Here is a 21688-nt window from a genome sequence, read left to right as displayed (position 1 = left end):
AGAGGAGATGTTTCCACTACGGTTTTTAATTCCAATGAGTCTGGAAAAACGACTCTGAAACAAAACATAGGCAAACCCCAACCCAAACACATCACAAAAAGCTCTGAGTCAGAGACAACCAGCCCTTCCTTCCTAGCAGAAGGAAAGGATCTGGACACCACCTCACTTCGTGCAACAGGTTACACAGAGTACACAGTTCCTGGAAGCAGCACATGCCTAAAGCTATGTCCTGTCAGGTGCTGCTAAATAGCTGGATCTTGTCCCCATGCTCTTCCTGTCCAAGTAACATCCCCAGCACCAGATCGCAAGAAAATTCTCGGTTGCCAACAGAGCTCCATTCCTGAGCTATCATCATAAACTTCTGACCTTCTATAATAAATGTGCTAAAAATGTGCCTTCATAGTAAGTACTGTGACACATCAAATAAAGTTTTCCCAGAGAGACAAGGTTTGGGTTAAGCTGTTTATGCTTTTTTGCACCAGGGTATGTTAAGTGGTTCCAAACACACCATGTTAGACAGGACTGCATTTTATTTTGGGCCAGTGGAGATGCTTTTACCAAAATCACACATGTGGGCACAATTAACAGCGTTCTCAGGCATTAGCCACCCTGGCTTCCACTCCACACAATAGGCCTTTGTTTGAAGCCTGGCACTTCATGGAAAGAATTAGAGCGCAGCACCAGAGGAAGCCTTGCCAGCAGATGTTCTGACTTGCAGACATGCAAGTTCTCCCTGGTTTTAATGCTCACTTTGCATCCACAAATTAATGGAGAGTTAGAGATTGGAAACACTCTTGAATCAACCGGAGCAGAAATACTGTTGACAATAACAAAGCTAACCATCACTGGGCTCTAACTGGCAAAACTATTCCTTAGAGCCCTATCTCCAAACTTAATCACCACAGAGCAATCAAACCCAGACACAACAGAGAGCTCACACCTCCTCTGGACACAAGTGTCACCACGATGATTTAGGGCCCAGCAGGCTCTCAGTGAGATGCTGCTGAATGCCCCACACCAAACCAAACCTGGTTCTGAATATTCTTCTACAGGCTGAGATGGGACGATCTCTAAGTGGTAGTTGTGCTGATTCCCACTAAATTGCCTGGAACCTTCTCACAGATTTCAGTAGCACCATCTTCTTCAGAGGGCACAAGGGAAGCATAAGCTGCCTTTGTGTAATAAAAGGTGTCAGATGAGGATTCTGTAGACTGCATCCTCTCTTAAGTGAGCTGCTGCTTTCTTCATACATTCCCAATGCTAACCCTTCCCCAGAAAAAGCAAAGGTGGTCCTCCCATGTCCACAGACCACTCAGTCCTGGCATCACTTCTGACACTGGCAGTAGGGGACATTCTGTCTGAACAATCCTTTCCATTCTTTCTACAGCATGGGCCCCTACTTACAGAGACCTAAGCAGAAGGCCAGCATAGTACAAGTCACCAAGCAGCAGGCAAATGATTGAAGAAATGACTGTCAGACTGAAAACAGGTTTAAGCTTCTGGGACTCCTAAATGGACAAGCTATGGAGACTACTTCATCCCCAGAAGTTAACACAGGCTTCAAAAGAAAACAAATTCCTAGAAGAAAAAAAACAAAAAACAAAAAAACACAAACAAACAAACAAAAAAGAACCACCAACTCAAAACCAAAAAAACCCCACCTTACCAAACTAACACCTCCTGAGGACTAGTAAACAGAAAGACTTCCTAGCTAGGATGGTCCATGAACTGAAAGCTAGGCTACTGTCAGGGAAAGCATTACCATGGAGTTCTGGGCTTTTCCCCTTTCCTGGCGAAAACAATTTTACCTTGATCATGTATGGCTGTCCTTTACATTCTTATAACTGATACTCATATTTAACTCCAGCCCAGGTCAGAACTTACCCTTCATTTTTCATTGTTAGTTTTGTTACAGCTCAGGCAACACCCCTTCAGTTGCCAGTGTTTGTCTAGAAACCACCGCGGAGCCATCAGACAGGTGGTAGGTGCCATCTCCTACCAGCCTGCACTGGTTTAGTCTGCACATGGACAAACAAGCTCCCCAGAGTCCATTACCATTTTCCACTAGCAATTTTCTACTACCACAGGATTTTGCTAACAGTATTTGGACAACTTTGAGATTCTCATCCTTGTATCAAAGTACTCAGCCACTGAGACATAGCAGTATAGGTTTTGAGCTTCTAGGAGTCATTACTATAGCAGAAATAAGGAAAGAAGGCCAAGTCTTTCCATCAACGGAGTTGTAACTCTGAGTAATTAAGTGATATGCTAGCTTGCAACATCTCTTGCTCTGAGCCAGCAGGCAAAGTTCACCAGCATCAGTTCCAGATCACAAGCTTAGAATCCCCTTGTGTTCTAGAAGAAGTGATCTGACCTCCTCATCACTACAACCTCACGATATGCAGGGCACCTTCATAATCATGCTGTGATTGTATTGTACGATGTAATTCACAGAATCAAGCCCACCCCGCCACGTTCTCCACATTCATACCTCTGTTTCAGGCCGAGGAATAAATACTGGGGGTCTCATCTTCAGCGTCAGGTCCTGAAAGTCCCACTCGCCAAGCACATACTGCACCGGCATTCTGTGGCAGGCAAAAGCAAGTGTGAACACTGTAGGACTACACTCTATAACACAGAAAATCTCTCAATACCATGCTTACCTCATTACTAACCAGATAACCCTGCTGAGGGTGAGCACCCAGACACCCCTAAGGCTCTCAACCACCCATGCAACATGCATGTGCACTCTAAGGGAGCTGTGCGAGCTCCATTCCCACAAAAGAGTTTGCCATCAAGCACTGGGCTCGGGCAACTACAGGCCAGTCAGCCTCACCATGATACTGGGGAAAGTGATGGAACAAACAGTCCTAGAGATTGTTTCCAAACAAAGTACAGGAAGGTGACTGGGAGTAGTCAGCATGGATTTACAAAGGGGAAATCATTCCTGACCAACCTGACAGCCATATCTTCACGACATATCCTCTCTCACGACACAATGACTAGCTTGGTATATGGGGAGAGAGTAATCAATACTCTGTATTTTGACTTTCCTAATGGTTTTGATACTGTCTCCCATAGCATACTCATATACAAACTGATGAAGTATGGACTAGATAAATGAGGTGGACTGAAAATTGACTGAACTGGCAGGCTTGGAGGGCCATGTCCAGTGCACAAAGTTCAGCTGAAGGCCAATGACTAGTTGAGTGCCCCTGGAGTCAACAGTGGGGCCAACACAACACATCTTCAGTAGTGATTTGGATGAAGGGCCAGAGAGCACCCTTAGCATGTCTGCAGATGACAGAAAACTGGGAGGAGTGGTTAACAGGCCAGATGGGTGTGTGACTTTTCAGAGGGACCTCAGGAGGCTGGAGAAATAGGCTGACAGGAACCTCATGAAATCCAGCAAAAAGTAACATGAAGTCCTATAAACTGGGGAGGAATAACCCCATGCACCAGTACAGGCTGAGGGCCAACCAGCTGGACAGCAGCCTTGCAGAAAAGGCCCTGGGGAGCCAGTGGACAAGCTGACCATGAGCCAGCAGCGTGCCTTGCAGAGAAGGCCAATGGCTCCCTGAGCTGCATTAGGCAGAGTGTTGCCAGAAGGTCGAGTGAGGGGATCCCTCCCCTCTACTCAGCACTGGAAGGAAACATCTGCAGTGCTGGACTCCCAGTACAGGAGAGACATGGACATACTGGAGTAAGTCCAACAAATTACCATTAAGATGATTATGGGATTGAAGCATCTGACATACAAGGAGAGAGACTGAGAGCTGGGATGGTTTAGCCTTGAGAAGGGAAGGCTCAGGCTGGGGGGTCAGGGGAAGGAAATCTCGTTAATAACCATATGTATGTGGTGAGATGCAGTGAAGACGACGGAGCCTGACTCTTTTCAGTGGTATCCAGTGAAAAGACAGGCAAAGAGCACAGAATGAAATACAGAAAATTCCATCTAAACCTAAGAACCACCCCCTTTTTTTTTTCTTTTTTTAAACACTGTGAGGGTAGTCAAACACTGGAACAGGCTGTCCAGAGAGACTGTATAGTATTTGTCTTTGGATATATTAAAAGCTGAATTGGGCATGGCTCTGAGCAACTTGCTCTAGTTGATCCTGCTTTGAGCAGGAATGGTGGACTAAATTTCCAGAGGTCCCCATCAACCTCCATGATTACATGATTCTATGAATTTTGGGGCCATGTTTTCAGCTGCTGCGAGGCATCATACCTCACTTCTTCATGTAGAACAGCAGATATTTGTTGCAACCTTAACAGCACTTAAGACAGAGCAACTTGCAAGTCAAACAGGACTCAAAAGCAGCAGGAAAATTTCAGGGAAGACACTCGGATCCTACAAGCAATAACCACTGCTAACACATTGACTCCCTGAAAAACCCTCACAACCTATTCTGTGTAAGATGAAGCAGGATTAATCTGCACAGCAAAATGAGGATCCACATCATAAACACACCCATGTAAACAAGCAGGAAGATGCTACCTCCAAACATAGTCCCAAGCATCTCCCAACCTTCTAAATGATCCAAGTTCCTGAATACTTCCTCTCCCCACACACTACTCCTCAGATCCAGCCTGATTACAGGTAGCTCCTTCACACCAAACCCATTTCATTTTTGCACTAAGAGAATCCCTTAGGCAGAGCAAGCAAATGGAAGACAAATGGAGACCAAAGCTACAGCAATCAAGGATAATTCTAAACACCAGGGAAATCCCTCTGCTGGGAAAGCCTAGAAAGCAATGCACAGCAACACACAGACCAGTATAGGACTGGCAGCTCAAGAGAGTGCTGAATCAGACAGAAGGGGCCAAAGTTAAATTTTGTAAGCACAGAGGGCTTAATGAAAATGTACCCAACTGAGTCAGTACTGACAGTTTCCTTCAACTCTGCAACACTCGTTAAACCCTCTTTTCTCACAGACAGGACGGACAGGTGATTTGCTAACTGACAATAGCAAATGCCCACCACCTGGGTCACCATGAGAGACACAGCACTGCTACTTGACATGTCAGCTGCTAATGGTCCCCTACTTTCTCTCTGCCACTATTCTTCTGGCTGCATTAAGACTGAAGGAAAGCTCTCCAAAGGAACGACTGTAAGATGATGCTCTTACCTTTCTAGTCGCTTATTGCTCAGCTGCTGGATTTGCTCCTGATGCACTGCTGTAAGTGGAGTGCAGAGGCTTTTGGAATTCAAGCTCTGAAACTGAAGACAAGTTCACTTTAAAACCTGTGCACTTGGGTGTCCCCTGCACCCTCCCAATGGCATCCTCCAGGGAGACCCAGCATGCTGACAAACACATGTGCCTGGGACTGCTGGAAACGACAATTAGGAGAACCTATCTGCATGTTTAAAGACAAAGCTATACAACTGCTCTTCTGCCTCTTTTCAGGGTTCAAAAGAATAGGTTAAATTAAGAACCATTCCACCAGGCAAGTGAGGGTACAGCATGGCTATGTGTCATTGTGTTACACTTCAGTCTCTGCAAAAGAGGACATTTAAGAGACCCCAAGTATTCTACCAGCATTGATAAACTATGCCTCACTATCTCTGCCATCTAAGGAAGGAAAAGTTGTTCTACTTCCTATAAGTGAGATAAAAAGAAGGCAAGAGATTCAATCAAAATGACAAAAGTGAGAGGCATGCACAGACCTTATTCTTTTCTATTACTTAACTGTTTTTGCTCCCAGGACAAATGACACAATATATTCACTGGATTCTCGTGCTTCAGGGATCCCATTTGTCTCAAACACCTTCTGCCAGTAGTTGACCACATCAGTGGCAGTCACAAGCCCAGGTCTTGCACTGCAGCTCTGCCGCAAGGGTGACCGCTTTGGACTGAGGATAGGACCTTTACTTTGACTCAATCCCCCTGGCACACACAGAGGTGAGCGACCCAACAACCTCCTGAGCAGCTGGTGGGTGAGGCATCTCATTGTTGTGAAATCAGTTGCTGGCTTCCACATGTGTTCCTTGTTACTATCAGCTGATCTAGTCAGTGCTGAGACTCACAGGACACTTGGTGCTACAAGCCACTGTGGCTAAGCACCAGCTGACCACAGCCAGTGAATTCTCCTCAGGGCAGCGTGAAAATGGCAGTGGTTTGCAGCTCTTCTGGTCTAGAAAAGAAGGCAAGAGTACAGCCTGAATCCCTTGGGCTAGCAAATCATAGGCTCCCCTCTGACAGAATGCAGACTGCTTGTCCTAATCCCAGCCCAGAGGTACAAAACCAACTATTCACACCTTGAGAGTAACAGAGGATCACCCCAAGAAAAGACTCAGGTGACAGGTAACACCTCTGCCACTGCAACCCATTTCTTCGCAGAGCTGCCCATCTCCACAAGCCAGAGCTACTGGACGGCCAGTCCGTGCCCATGGCAGGGCAGAAGCAAGCATGCCTACACATAGGCACAGCACTCCTGCCTGTCCTTGGTCCAAGAAAGCCAGACACAGCAATCTTTAGCTCCAGCCCTTGGATCTCCATCCCATGGGCAGGTCACCCTGGTTCCCTACAAGAAGACCTTCAACCTTCTCCTAATTTCTTTTATTATTATCTCTTTTCATAAATCACAAGGCCTAGGTTAGTGGGTGTGCTCACAGAAGATCCTGACTCCATGGGTTAAGGATCTTCCACACTCGCACCATCCCCAGAGAGCAGACTAGGGGCCACAGAGCTACTAAGAGCAGAGGAAGGAGAAAAACTCCTAAGGTACAACTAAAGGGAAGAGAAACAGTTGAAAGATGCAAAGGCCAGAAAAGGAAAACCCTGCCAGAGGGAAATCAGTCTCTTAAAGGAGAGAACAGGCAGAGCCAGGCACAGGGGGAAGAAAAACAAACAAGATGACTGCAGGAGACAAAGGGAATGAAACTTTACAAAACAGCTGCTGCATATCACACTTGGAACTGTGTGAGACAAACAGAACAACAATCCCACTTTCCTGCTGTGATCCATCAGAGATGAGGGCCCCCCTCCCTCCTGACTCACAGTCCCTGGGGCCACTGTGGGTTTTCCAGAGCACCCATTCCATTCCTCTATTGATGGCTGCTTTTCATCACTGTCTCAGAGAGGCCACAACCTCCCCCCCTCCAATTCCTCCACAAAACCACCACACAAACAAAATACCTCTCTGGAGCAGCTGGCAGCACCCAGGGTGGGTGGCTCTCCGCACTGTAGGAGTGCTGCTGCAGGGAGATCTGAGTCAGCTCCCACCTGGGCACACTGAAGCCCCACTGCAGCCCTGGACCCTGCTGCACCGGGCACCCTCACAGGCAGCAGCATGGGGCCTGCCCTGCTCCTGCTGCACGGTGAAACTGTGGGAAGTCAGGCCTCGACTGCCCTCCTTTGCAAAATCAAACCAAACACAGCCCAGGGAAGCAGCAGAGGGAATACCCTGTGTCAAAGATCTCATGACTGGCTTACCTCCTAGCAAAAGGGTTGGTGCTCTAAGAGCCCAAGGATCCCCTTCTTACCACTTTCATTACCCCCAGCAGAGAGATGAACTGCCCCTATGAAAACCTGCCTTTATCTTATGCATAAGCAGTCTGACAGCTACAGTCTTTACCCAAGCAGCTCCTCACCCTAAAGACCTGTTTTGGGGATACTGGCACAAGAGGAACACTGAAGGAATAAAACATTAACCATTAGTGTTCTTAGGGAGGCAGATAAGACTAATGGGCCATGGCTGGAACAATGATGTCACTAACTGTCATTATTAAGAAAGGAGAGCAGCTACTGATGTGAAGTCCCTGCCAAGAACAGTCCCTGCATGCTACTTCTTGGTGCAAATACCTGTTTGCACACAGGTGGGGAATACTTTTTTTTCCCTGCAGTTCTGTTGTTTGGTCCATTCAACCCCCGGTTCCCCACTCACTGCAGTCACCGCTGGCTGCCGAAGGGCACGGCCTGTCCCACTCTCGGTCTCTGCCCCACGCTCCCTGGCTCACCCGCAGGCTCGGGCAGGAGCTGGGCCTAGCACCACCCCAGCCCAACCTTTCCGAGCTGTGTTGGCGGTCAGCCCCGTCGGCCGTCCCGGCAGGATGTAGCGGGGGGGGTACAAGTCCCCATTTGCCAGCCAGGGAGCTGCCCCCGCCTCATCTCCGTGACCGGGCGGCTCTCCGGCGGTACAGGAGCCCCGCACAGACCCGCCGGGACCAGAGTCCGGCCTTCCCTGCATACGCCATACCCTGGCCAATGCCAGGCGCCCCACCTGGCCTGGCCTGCACAGCGGTGCTGCCGCCGGGTCCCTTCACCGGGGGGGCGGCGGGCCAGGAGGTTCCCTCAGAGGCGGGCGAGCGCGCCCGCCCAGCGACGCCACACCACGCCTCGCCTCGCCTCGCGTCACCTCACCTCACCTCACGGCTACCGCCACCAGCGGGGCTGGAGGCTTAGCCGGCTCCCGCCGGGGCCGGGGGCAGCCGCCACCCGCACCGCAGCCTGAGGCGGGGGGCGGGTGCTGGCGGAACGGGCGCGGAGGGAAGGGCCGCACAGCCGAGACGCTCCCGCCGCTCACCCAGCGCCGCCGCACCGCCCGCCCGGCACCACGAGTGACAGACGCGCTAGCCAACCGCGAGACGAGGCCTGCGGGCGCCGGCCAATCGCCTGGGGCGTAGAGCGGCGGGGCGGGGCCGCCGGCCGTGCGGCGGTGCGCGCGGAGCTGAGGCGCCCGGCCCGGCCCGGCCCGCCCCCCGCGGGCAGCGCGGCCCCGCGGCCGAGGGCGCGGCCCCCCGGCGGCCCCACCGCCGGCGGCGCTCCGGGGGGACCGGACGCCTCAGCGGGGAGCGCTCAGTAAGTGCCGGCCCCGGCGGGCCGGGGGCGCCGGCCGCCCCGGTGGGGGGGGCGCGGCGCTGAAACGTGGCTGCCTCCGGGGAGGGGCGCGGCGACGGGCTGGGCGGCGGGGGCGTCCGGCCGCACCGCACTGCCCCGTCCCGTGCTGCTAGGCCGCGGCCTCCCGGTGGCGGGGAAGGACGGGCGACGGTGCCCCGCGCTGTGCTCGTCCCCGTCCCGGTCGCGGCCGCCTCGGCGAGGCCCGCCCAGCCCCGGCCGGGCGCTGCGGGCGGCGGGCGCGGAGCGCAGGCAGCACTGTGGCAGGGAGCCGTCGGCGAGCCCCGGGGCTGATCCCGCACCGCCCGGGGTAGCATTGAGGAGCGGGAAGGGCCGTACCACCCGTTATCCGCCTGGAAACTTCTCCCCGGGACGGGGAAAGTGACTCCGCGCAGGGGCAGAGTCCCGCGGCCAGCCGGGGGGCGGCACTGCCCGGGGCGGGGGGGGGGGCGGCGGGGGCCGGCGCGGTTGCTTGTGCTTCAATTTTCCATCGGCGCGGGGCCGGAGGAGCGGTGATACTGCTGGGAGTGTCCCCAGGCCGGTGCCGGGTCCCGCGGCGCCTCGCTGGCAGCCGGAGGGCGACAGCTGAAGGGCTGCGGGCACAGGCGGCCGGGGCTTCCCCCCACCCCGGGGCCTGACCAGCCCTGCCCCAGCGGGAGAGGAAGCCACAAGTTCACACACTGGGCAGCAACATCCCATAGCCAACAGCGACCCAGTGCTGCTTGCATTGCTGAATTTACTAGAGACACTTCATCTCGGTGGAGTAATGCAGAAAAAATACTAGTTATTATTTGCCTTCTTCATCCAGAGACCTCGTGACCCATCTTCATCCCTGTGACACAAACCTCTATTCCTGTCGTAGCTGAGAGGAAACTGAAGTGCAGAGATTAAAAGCAAGACTCAGAAAAGCCAGCAGCCTCAAGCTAGTGCCTGACACGGTGATCTGCATCTCAGAGGTGTCGGCCACTGCAGTGCCTATCAGAGACCAGTTTGGAAATGCTGGCTTAGGAAACAAGTGTGTTCCCAGACCCAGCAGAGCCCAGCACAGAGCGGTCCTGGCTGTGTGAGCAGCTCCGTTGATGCAGGCAATGGAAGAATGCCAGCTCGCAGCAGCTGAGGATCTGGTTCCTCTTCTGTTCTATTTGTGCATGGACTATGCTGAAACCTGCCAGTGATAGGTAGTAGCTGGCCCTGGCCCTAAAGCAGCCATCAGAGACTTGGAGTGTGCCCAGCCTGCAGATCAAACTTCCAGCACCAGGATGACAACAGGGAAAGGAAGGTGGTGGGAAAGATCATCCACCCCCAGTTCTACCATTGTCAGCCATGGGCCTGGGCCGTACTTGCAGCCAGCCTCTCCATCTGGCCCTCTGAAACCTGGACCAGAAGGGGCTTGGGAACAGAAAGACCCTCTTCTTGACCTGGAACTAGTTGTCTAAGCCATGTAAAACTTTTCATATAGGATTGCTTTTAGAGCTATGTCTCTGGGCTTGGAAATCCTTCAGCATGGACAGGACCCTGAGAAGATAAACAAGAGTCTCCATTCCCACTTGACTAGATGTTCAGCTGGCTAATTTTAACCTTGCCTAACTTTATTCGGAGGAGCAATGCATAGCAGCACCGTGTGTGATCCATACAAAAGGGGTCTCACCCAAAGGCTTGGTATCAGCTTCAACCAAGTTGCAGTGTTTTTTCCTAAACTGACACTGCATTGAGTTTTGTTTCCAAAATTCAGGAGCTGTTCAAGTTCTAGAGCCATGCTTTGCAAAGCCCTTAGGCCTGCTTCACTCCTTTCACTTAGGCTCTTTCTCCACTTTTTGTTTCCTTGGTGGTGGCTTTTTTTTAAAAAATGTGAATTACAGTCATAGAGAGTTTCCCTGAATAGCACAGATCAGTGATTCTCTCAGCAGCTGCTCAGTCTGCCCAGTAACCTGCTCAACAGTTCCTTCCCTTTTCCTGCTGGGCTGTAGCTGCTGTTGCTGTTGTGGCACTTGCATCTCAGATTTGTGCCTGAGTGTCCACTACACCTGAGCTCCACTGTGGTCAGTAATGGCTGGGGAAATCCAGGTGTCACATGGTTTAAACTAGGCGTGCATGGTTTGCTGGTCAGTGAAGGACACACTCCCTTTCTGCTGCAATGAACTCAGCCCTCAGCATGATGTTAGGTGGGACCAGGCCAGAACTGTTTTCTTCACATTTCTCTAGAAACTCATGGGAGTTTTACAGCTCCTACAGGCTCCCAGGCACTTCAGAATCGCCCAGCAACTCCTGGTTCACAAAGTTGTTCACAGGGAGTTGTGAGACAGCTCCTGTGGGTGTGGTCAGTGATTTACCTGCTCAGTGAGATGCAGGGCAAGTGCTGTGCAAGCCGAGGTGGCTACTCAGGTTGCTGATTGACCACAGGGCAGCCTGGTGCTGTTTGGCTGATGCAACTTCTCCACTTCAGTTGTTAGTGACAGATGTTAATCACACTGTTTAATGCAGTTATGGACAGCAGTAAGGTGTCACAGTAATGGGAACTGCGCAATAACCTTGCCTAGAATAGAACAGAGTGGAGCAGAACAATGGCTCATTTCTCTTTGCAGGCACATCTTTTCTATTCAGAGCTCATTAACCCCTATGTCCCGGCTGCATTCCAGTCCAGAGATGTAATGTCTGCTAAACTGCAGAGAAATTACCAGAGGACTGCTACAGTAGTTCTCGGCACTGCTCTGGTCCAGAGGTAGCTGCATTTTCATGGAAGCAATTGCTGAACTAATGTTATACACAGTGGTTTTATAAACCAAGTTGTGCACATATTTCCCATAGGATCATCCCATGGTGTTTTGCAACTCCATTTGCACAACTGAAGCATGAAGCAATTAAAGCCTTTCATGTTTTCAGCATGAATAGATCTATCAAATTTCACAACTCCAAAATTGGACTAATTTTGAAATTAATATTGATAATTAGCAGTGCATGACTAAGACTGAGTGGGTGCTTTCATGGGGGACTTGAGAAATACTTCCTGCCTTTAGTAGCAGATGGGGGACCAGTGCAACCCACTGCTTTAGGGAAGCTGCCTTTCCAGAGTGTGTGGCCTGAGGGACAGCGGGGTGATGGATGGTGCAGTGAGGTGGTGGGTACTGCACAGACTTACCAGTCACCAGTGACTACCTCAACAGGGAAGTCCTACTTTGGATTCAATAAAAAACATCCTGAGATACAGATGCCTCATAGCTGAGTGCCATTTTATTGGATGTGTTCCCACTGATAAGGGCATCCATGTAACTTTCCAAAAATTAAAAGCAAGAGGCAGGAGCAGGAAAATGCTGTATCTCCCAGGGTGGATTGAGGCCATCTGCCTTAGCCTGAGGCAGACCAAAGACAGGGGTTCTGAGGTTGTTCCCCACACAGATTTGCCAAGTGCCTGCAAAGAGGCAGAGCTGAAGCAGCGAGGGGAGAGCACATCACTGACTTAAAAGTGAATCAGGCATGGCTTCAGGGGCTCTCAATACCCTTGAAAAATCTTCCTTTTATTTTGAGTGGGCATCTGTGAGCTGCTCACAAAAATTGTACTAGTGAACTGGGAAACTTTGGAAAAGGTTGTGCCTGTCTCTAAGAGCTCTGTGCTGTTCATTTGTTCTCATTCTTTCCTAGGCAGAGACCAGCGTGAAGAAAAACCAACAGCAGCAATGCTACAGGATAGGTCTCACTTGAGGGTCCTTGATACGAAGGGCAGCTCTCCACTTCTGTAGCTGATGGGTGAGGACAACAGCTTGGTAAAAGGAGCTACCAAGAGCTGGCAGGATGAGTTACAGCTCACCCTCTGTGCATGACTTGTATCACAGCACCACCGCCACGGCCAGGCCAGACCCAGGGACAACTCTGGATGCGACTGTACCAGAAACAGCAACCATAAGCCCTGAGACTACCAGTTTCAACAGCACTAAAATCCCAGATGTGGCCAGCACTGGACCCAGCATGAGTACAATGCTGCTGTCCTTTGGGATCATTACTGTGATTGGGTTGGCTGTAGCTATGGTAAGAGAGCTCTGCTAAATATTTCTGTCTCTTGAGGGGAGGGTGGAAAAGGGGCTCGAGGACTGATCTGGGTTGAATAATTAATTTGCATTCTACTAAAGGCTCACCCAGAACAAAGGGAACTGAGATCCCTTTGTTTTTAAGGCCTTTATCCAGTGCTCCAATATTTCTGCAGTCTCCCTGAGGTCTAGTCTGAACGGGCTGCTCAGCAGGCCTAGAGGAAGCCATATGTAGTATCAGTATTTATTTTTAATAGCAATAGGAAGTTCAGTTAAAAGAACACAAAGCAGATTCTGTTCTGACTTGTTAACTGGAACAGCTGCATTGATTTAAACCTTGTCAACACGGGGCACCCGGCCAGAAAGTTCATCTAAATTAACTTCTAAAGCAGACTGTTGAAACCACGTTAATCTCCCCCGTGGACATGCCTTTTTGAATTAAAGTGGCCAGAATCCATTGTAGCTAGACTGATTCTGGACTGCATTTCCAAGGTTCTGCTTGTGGGGTATCAGCAAAGGCCTGGAGGATTTGCTGCGTACCTAACCTTGCCATTGATGCTGTAGGCAGAAGCTTTCAGAAACTATGGGTCTGGGCCCGACACAAGCAATGCAAGTGCTGCAGTTCTTCTGATATATAACCAGATCATTTACCTGCCAACAGAGAACAGAAGGTAGCAGCAAGCTCCCATCCTTGTATGAGGAAGAGCTTCACTAATACAACCGGCAGAGGAGCCTACAGAAAGGGACTACTGCAAAATTTCATTGCAGGCCCAAGGAGGAGTTTTTCCAAAAGCCCCTAAGAGAACCTGGAAACATTATCCTGGAAACGGTCATAAGTTCCCAAGAGCAACATCCGACGTTCGTAGTTCTCAGAACAAGGCTCTGGAGGCCAAAAGCCTCACTTTCTTCTCAGCACAGCCACTCTTACTGGCTGACACGAGGCAAGTCACTGAGCATGCCCTCTTTGCTTCTTCCCTTTATACTGGGGAGGGGGTAACAGCACTTCTACGCTGTAGGAAATCTACAGATGAAAACCACCAAGGGAAGGTTCTTCATCCACTCTTAAATTGCAACATACATCCTGCAGAAGTGTGCTGAGCTACACTTAATACTCTTACTACTACTAACACACCTGGTAGCAGGCCACTTGAGCACTTAGTGTCAGAGGTGATGTGCTACTGAGCTTACACTGATGCACATGAAATTTCATTTTCAGTTGTCACTTCTCCCTTCTCACTGCCTTGGTGCACAGTGACACCAGACTTGCTACACCTCCTTTGTGCCCTGTGCCCAAAATTTCTCTTCTCAGCTGTTCCCCATCCTACTGGGACTGTTGTAATGATGGTTTTCTTTCTCCTTCAGGTTCTGTATATCAGGAAGAGGAAGAGGTAAGTAACACCTCTTGTTGGCTGAAGGGAACTCAGTGCTTCAAAATGCAGAGAGCTAGGAAGGAGACAGGGAGATGGTGGGAGTGTAAGGGATGGCTGTCTGAGAACAAGCCTATGGGGAATCAGCTGTGTGTCAGTGCGGCAGGGGTAGGGACACTGCATTCCTGGTATTGGCCCACCTGAGCTTCAAAGACTGCTCTGCAGCTTTGGAAAGGAAAACATGGTTGAGCAGGAGGAGGTTAGGGATCCTGCAAACTCCTCCTGCTTCATTTATGAGATGCACTAAAACAGAGGAAGGGGTTATGAGCGTATAAAGAAGCTGGGAACTCTGTCATGAGAGGTGTGGATCTCATGTTTCAGATGTTCCCAGATCACTGCTTTCCAACAGCCTGGGCCAGTAACGCTGCCCTTACAAGGCTGAAGGCGTCTTCAGCTGCAGTCACAGCAACTGGCAGCAGCACAGTGCAGAGATGCAGCTTTCTAGCCCAAGGCTTAGTGTCTTAGTTTCCTTGTTCAGCTCCTGGCTGAAAATAGAGAGGAGAGCAGCATGCAGGGAGACACACGTCTTGATTCTTCCTTCTCTGACAGCAGAGACACTGGTGAAGATCTTAGATGCGGTACCCTCTCCCTGCCTGACTCCCTGTGGCAGGTCTGGCCTGGCCACGGACCTTCAAGAAGTACTGCTACCCACTGTAAAATTTCCAATCCAGACCCTGAAGCCCAAATCTAGGTACTGCCACAGGAGCAGCTAAAGCTTGGCCTATGAATGTAGCACTGCTGAAGATAATGGCTGTGTTGGCAAACCCGTACAGATGCAGGGAGGGAATGTGTCATCCAACCACTTGCCAAAATAGATACTTGTGGTGACACTGCCAGTAACGGCTTGTGTGTTTCCCCCACCACCCAAAACAGCTACAGCCTAAGGCAGGGCTCAGTGTTTTCACAGGAGCATGCCCACCCATCCATCCTCCATCTCTGAGCTGCCCAGTTATTTAGGGAGACCCCTTGGGGTAATAGTTTATAGCTCTGTCACTTGGAGCAATAATACAAGAGTAAGAACAGTCTGTCCACACACATCAGCCTCTTATGAGAATCTATGTCTTTCCTGTTTTCTATTTATTGTTTATTATTTTCTATTTATTTTTATGTACTTGAACCCCAGAGTTAAAGTACTACTCTTAGGCCACTGGAGCTAAAAGTGGGCTTCTGCTGGCAGAGAGTGTGACATGGCAGGACTGGCTGTTGTGGGCAGAGGGACAGGGGAAAAGTCGCAAAATGTCTAGCCAGTATGTTCCACCGTCTCTTTTGTCCTACCACATAAAGCTTGATCTTTTAAGGTCTGCAGGAACTGAAATCCCTGTCTGATTCTCTGTGCGTAATGCCTGCCAACATAGATTAGTGATGGCCATTAATCCCTGTAACTGCAGTCTGGGTACCTTCCACTCCTGCCAGCTGTGTGTAGTAGGTTCTTATCCTCATCCCTGCAGGACAGGACATGACCCTTATCCAGCAAGAGCAACAAAAGCAGCATCCCTGTGCAGCAGGAGAAGCAGCCTGCAGAAACCTTCAGCAGTGGGGTGGGGAAGGCAACCTGAGCACCTGTCCTTCTCAACCAACTCTTTCCCTTCCCTCCTGCGGGCAGGTTGGAGAAGCTACGGCACCAGCTCATGCCTATGTACAACTTTGATCCCACCGAGGAACAGGATGAACTGGAGCAGGAGCTGCTGGAACATGGGCGAGATGCAGCATCTTCCCAGGCATCACAGAGCAAGGTAGGCAGTACGGACCAGCAAGTCTGTTACTACAGCCACTAGTACCTGTACTGCTTTTGGTAGAGTCAAAGAGTTTCTGTAGGGTTAGGAAACCATTTAAGACCTCTTGCCCCTATTTCTGCCAGCCCTAGAGATAGGGTGCTTGAGTGTTTTAGAGTGCTTAGGGTGGACTGAATAGTTGGGAAACTAGGACAGAGTGCTGGTTCTACTTGACAAGGAGAGAGAAAAGGGCAGCTTTAGTAATTAAGGGTAAGTTTACTGCAGTTTATCACTGGGCACCACAAGGGAGCAGTAGGATGAATGCCATTTTCTGGGAGATGGGGCTTCAGTGCTCACAAAGCACTGAGGCTCCTTTGCCCTGGCCCTGAAAAGCACGTAACTTCCAGCCAGTTTTAAGGTATTCCTGGTTTGCCTAATGGTGCAAGTGTGGAACAAGGCCTTGCTGGGGGAAAGCCTGTAATCATAACAGTAACTGTGCTGCAGGCCGTGAAGAATGCAGACAGAAAGCCTGCACATTGTTGTGGCATGGCACATCTGGTCTTGTCAGCACCTCCAGGCCAACCTCGCCAGGCAAAAAGCAGGCATGGCTCAGAGGAAAGGGAGGAGGGTTCTCTGTTTGAATTTGGGGAGAGGGAAAGAAGACTTTGCTTTGACCGCTTCTGAGCGTTCAAAGGCATGCAGCATGCTGAGAAATAAGGTCCTCAGAGACCACTGACTTCCTACCAGTTTTGATGGCTTGGCCAGTTGCTTTTGGTTAATGGTCCAGAGGGGTCTTTGACAAGAGGCTATCTCCTTCCCCAGTGTACCAAGAGGCAGGAGTGATAGGGAAGAAGGGCTTCTCACCATGATTTGCAGCCAGCTTCACAGTGTTTTCTCTTTCACAAAAAGCCTTTCTGAAAGACAGAGCGGGCAGGGATGGTTGGAACAGGTATGTCTCTTAGCCAGGGATGCAGCCTCCTCTTAGAGTAGACATCTCTTCTTTCTTGAATTCCGCTCCAGCTGCACTGTGTTGCCCGTGTCTTCCCTTGCTTTTCTAGTTCTGGGAGCTGGAGTTTTCCCAAACAGTTCTCGGTTTCTACACACTTTACAGCTTCAGATAATCTGTAGCAAGCTTGGTGTGGGCAGAAAGAAAAATAGGAGATAATAAATACAACTGTAATTAGAATACATTTACCTTGAGACAAGCTTCCCAACCTGCTGAAGAGTACAAAGATGGTGTATGTGTTGGAATATGAAAGGCAGTCAATATATTCCATACACTTGGTTTGGAAACCAAGAAATATTGTTGTCCAAAAGCAAAGGATCTTGTCCTCCTAGTAGCGCATGCTGGGAAAACATCAGATCCCCCTATTAGTGCACATAGAGGAGTTCCCTTCAGGTAGTAAAGGAGGGAAATGGCAAGGCCAGAGTTAAATTTAGCACAATAAAAGCAGATCCTTCCTATACAGGGACTGGCCAGCAGGATACCTCAGATCCCCCCAGAGCTTGCTAAGGCACAGATACCTCTGCTTGGAAAGCACACAAGTTTAAAGCTTAACATAATAAGAGAGAGAGAGTCTAAAACAGCCACCAAAGTTCAGTGTATGGCATGTTTCCAGGCCTTCTCGACGTTTCAAGTCTTTTCATGCTGCCTTGTATATATAAATAGTGAGACCCAGTAATCCAATGATGTGGGGATTTTAAACTGGCATGGATGTGCTGACTTGCTCTCTGGCCTGTTCTGTTTTTCTGTCACAGCCTTGTTAATGCCATGTTAGTCAGTCAGCCTCCCCCTAGTAAGGGGCAGAATCTAGTTACAATGCTGTGCAGTCTGTGCCCAAGCACAAGCACCAGCGCAAAGGCAGACTTGCTGGGTCTCATCTTTCACTGCTTCAATGCAGATTCTGCTGACAAGTCAAGGAGCCCTCCAGAGACCCAGCCGTCTTGTGTTCACAGACGTTGCCAATGCCATCAATGCATGAACAATACCTGCCCCTGCTCTGGGATCGTGCTGAGACTGGGGAGGATGAAGCCAACAAACCAGTGACTTCCCGCAAGCATGGCCGACCCACTGGGCCCAGCTGGTCACCTGTTGGTTTGTGTTACAAATGGGCACAAGCACTGGGAACTTTCATCACTTTGGGAAGCAAACCCTTTGTGATGGCAGTGGTGATTTTTTTGTGCGTCTGTTACCACTAAAAGGTCCTGAGCTCCAGTTTCTGGGCTGGTGCTGAGTGATACCATCTACCAAGCTGCGTGCTTAGGAACAGTGCCTGCTTTGTTGTAGATTAACTTGTCAAGCACACGTGTGCACTCTCTGGGTCAGGCAAGAAGGAGAGGTGCATGTTTCAGAGAGCTTCCCCATTGGCATTGTGCCACCAGACCCCAAGGAAAGTGATGAACGAGCCTCTCTGTGCTGGGACTACAGCTTTGGTACACCCTGGAGGGGTGACTGGAGGCAAAGCCCCTTTGAGCAGGGAGGGCTGACTCCCCTAGCTGAGTGGTAATCTGGGGTTCGCCAGGGAAAAGACATACCATGGGTTTGTCCCCCTTGTGGCATGTGGGCTGCTGATAAATGTGCGCCCCGGGTGATGTTGAAGCGTGGGGAATCCGTTAGCTTTAAAAAAAATGGTGAACATTTGGCTGATTACATCTTAACTGAGGAAGTGGCTGAAGATCCCAAATTATGGCAGTGGTACAGACAGCAGGCAATTCACACAGATAGAGGCAGGGGGTGTCAGTGTCTGGCTACGTGACTCCTTGCCGCTGAGCTAGGAATAACGGTGCTTGGGCCACACGGAGGAGTCGAGTAGAACTGGGGTTCCAATACCATGTATCACCCTCCTGCTTTGGCTCAGGGAAGTTTCTACAGTGCAGAGTGTTATCCAGAAAAAAAGATTAAGCCTTGAAATATTTTCTTTTAAATAAGAAAAAACTTGTATTAGCTCAACATTACAACAGCCCCATGTCTGCCCCCAGAGGTGACTGAACAGCTGGTTCGTGCTTCCTTACCTGCCAGGACCTGCAGTCAGAGCCTTCTCTTCTTCCTGCTGAAGGAAACATGGAGCTTTGTGTTAGCCTCTGCTCATGTCACCCGCTAATGCAGAAGGTAGGACTAGACAGGTAAGCCAGAAGTTTCCCTGTAACCCTGAAGCATCTCCCTGCCTGTGTGTCCTTCAGGGCTGCAGGAGGGAGAGAGCGTGAAGGGGTCTCTGGCCACCTTGACATGCTGCGCTGTGGCATGGGGACTGTCCTCTGCAGAGCCTTTTGGTGGCCACCAGCCCCGAGTGCTGCAGGCCAGCACGGCGGCCAAGAGCCAGCAGCAGAGCCTGCATGCAAGCATCAGTGCCCAGCCACGCACTGATCACCTCCTGATTTTTTTGCAGTATATGCATTTGTCAGTCAGATCATATTCCATCCACAGCACCCGTCAAAAGGGAATGAGGGCAAGCCAAAATTTGAATGCAGATCTAAAGGCAGGCTTGATGCAAGGAGAAATTTCACTGAGTGGCAATTCAGGTGTAGTATGCTTTGTTGCAAGTTTGGACCTGCCAGTTAGTTTTTCTTCTCCCAAATATTTTTCTTTTCCTCCCCACTGTGATTTTTTTCCTGTATTTATTATATGCAGACTTTTTCCTGGGCATGTGCCACTGACCCCTGCAGTGCATAGTTCCTTACCAGCCCTCCCTCCTTCACTGACACAGCTTCCCTCATGGCAGTTTTGCAGGGCTAAGTTGCTTAAAATTTTGAGCATCCTTCTTTCCTTTTAAAACCAGGGAGTCCTGGGAGCGTATTAGTGTGAGGAGTGTCATCACCTGATCTGGCAGGAGGCACTCCCAGGCTGGTGGTTGTTGCTGGTGTTTGCACTCCAGGGATACTGTTGGAAGGAAAGTATGTGGGTACAAATAGCATAATCTGGTTTAGGTCCTTCGAATTTGGACACTACATGTGGGTCTCCCCAGAGGTTATGCCTGTGTGACCAGCTGAGAGCAACTGCATCCCGCCCCACACAGATGCACACTTACCCCCTCCTCCAAGCACTCCCTGAGGGCAGCCAGCCACAGAGACATCAGATTGCTCCCTTCAGCAGCTGGCACGTCACTGCCTGTCACACTCCCACTCTCTGCAGCAGGACAGGGATGCACGCAGCAGCAGCAGGGGTGCATGGCTGTCCTAAATTGCAACGTTTTCTCTAGAACTCTTAGGATGGGAACTTCATTTGTTATTTTAAACTTAATAAAAGGCAAGTGTAAGCTGAGCTGTTTCCTCAAACCAACAGCTTACTTTGTGCTCTTTACCCCTTTACCCAACTCCATGTGCTGCACAGGCAGCTGCCAAGCAGTGCATCTGCCAGCTCCGGTGCAAAAACATGCACCCTGTTCCACATTAATGCTGAGATGTATCTTGTATAACAAACATACCTACAGAGGAATTCTCTTTAACCATTCTTCCTGTAATGGTAGGCTTTGTCCTGTGATGACTGCCCTTAGATTAAAGCAGTACAGATAATAAGACTAAGAGAATATTACGGGTATTTGCTGGGCTTGTACTGGAGTATTCTTTTAGTTCAGTAGCGCCTCCTCTCACAGTTCTTGGAAGTATATGTACAATTTAGCAGAAGCATTATGATGTAATTTAATTCAAGTGTTTCTGTGTTTTAAGCATTGAAATATAATTAAACTATTTACATGAAATCTGGTGTGATTGTCTTTTTCCCGCCCCATCATTGCATTTTCCACAGAAAACTGGAGTGTATCCTCAGTACCTGTTGGTAATTTGTATGCAGTGAATTCCCCTACTCTTTCAAAGACTGAAGTAATGGAAGGACAAGCTCTGTGGGGGTCAAGGTTTAGTGCTCCACAGCATGGAAACTCAGACCTCTTCAGGAAGGCTTGGTGCTTGGTGGAAAAGTTGGGAAGGTGGGAGCTTCCAGCCTAGCAGGTCCTAGGCATCCAAAGGGCAGAAAGACAAATTCCAACTTGCCTGTTTGCCATGTTATCCTTTAACCAGCTAAATTCCTGGACAAAGTAGGGGTTCATCAGCTCACCTGCGGCTCTATCCACGACAGCCCAGCCACACTGGGGTGAACATTGTGGGCAGCACCATCGGTAGCTCCATGGTGATATTGTTGGCGTATTTCAGATTTGCTTTCTGCATCATCTTCTGGCCCACAGACCCAAAACTTTGGACTGGTTAGGAAAGCTGTCAGATTAACTGAAGAGGCTATGCACAGGAACAGAATTAATTGCATAAAAGGCATAAATAGTTGTATGGCACACAGAACAATGTGGGGCATAAACACACAACTGTGGAAACTTCTGGATGGACATGTGAAGCAGAATTGGCTTGTGTGCCAATCAAGCCAGTTATGAGGTATTCGTAAGATACACAAGAGGATGGAATTGGGTACCAACATTTGGGTTTAATGTTTTCCTCCACGTGTGGTTCCTCATGTTCATTATTCCTTGTTTTCACATAGATCTGTGGGTGCTCCTGAATGACAAAATCTTGTTTTATAATCCCCAAAACTCCAATTCGGATAAAGAGAAGCTCATCTGGTCTGGTGGTATGTATGTGTGCTGAGGTTGTCGCACATGGAGGAGGCAAAGCAGAAGCTTGAGGTGCTACATTTTATACCTTTATTAAAAACAAATTCTAAGGCTAATTTGCCAGTTGCCAACACTCTTTATGCC

The 21688-nt window shown here is 49.7% G+C and overlaps 2 protein-coding genes across 8 annotated transcripts in view; one reads left to right on the top strand and one right to left on the bottom strand.

Annotated features, from left to right (window-relative positions):
* Window positions 1-8524, bottom strand: part of HEMK1 (HemK methyltransferase 1, mitochondrial release factors N(5)-glutamine) — a 35751-nt gene extending 27227 nt beyond the window's left edge. For both annotated transcript variants that reach the window (XM_074914296.1, XM_074914297.1), the window contains exons 1-4: window positions 8369-8524; window positions 5692-6135; window positions 5130-5221; window positions 2492-2585 (exon numbers count right to left, since the gene is read on the bottom strand). In XM_074914296.1, coding sequence (XP_074770397.1) covers window positions 2492-2585; window positions 5130-5221; window positions 5692-5982 — 477 coding nt within the window. In that variant the 5' untranslated portion in view covers window positions 5983-6135; window positions 8369-8524. The remainder of the gene's footprint in view (window positions 1-2491; window positions 2586-5129; window positions 5222-5691; window positions 6136-8368) is intronic.
* A 160-nt stretch (window positions 8525-8684) lies between these two features.
* C10H3orf18 (chromosome 10 C3orf18 homolog) lies at window positions 8685-20683 on the top strand. 6 transcript variants are annotated; one of them, XM_074913934.1, is made up of 8 exons: window positions 8686-8801; window positions 9646-10496; window positions 12474-12578; window positions 12665-12857; window positions 13625-13797; window positions 14219-14244; window positions 15887-16016; window positions 18975-20683. In XM_074913934.1, exons 4-8 carry the CDS (start codon window positions 12798-12800, stop codon window positions 18982-18984), a joined length of 399 nt encoding a protein of 132 aa, XP_074770035.1. In that variant the 5' UTR covers window positions 8686-8801; window positions 9646-10496; window positions 12474-12578; window positions 12665-12797; the 3' UTR covers window positions 18985-20683. The 6 variants fall into 6 exon arrangements, with proteins under 6 accessions (XP_074770034.1, XP_074770031.1, XP_074770036.1 ...); XM_074913933.1 differs by lacking the exon at window positions 9646-10496 and having other exon boundaries at window positions 8685-8801; XM_074913930.1 differs by lacking the exon at window positions 9646-10496 and having other exon boundaries at window positions 8685-8801; window positions 12474-12857.
* Window positions 20684-21688: the final 1005 nt, after the last annotated feature.

Source organism: Athene noctua, chromosome 10 (genome assembly GCF_965140245.1).
Source record: "Athene noctua chromosome 10, bAthNoc1.hap1.1, whole genome shotgun sequence".
NCBI lineage: Eukaryota > Metazoa > Chordata > Aves > Strigiformes > Strigidae > Athene > Athene noctua.
This window is presented reverse-complemented; position numbering and strand designations above follow the sequence as displayed.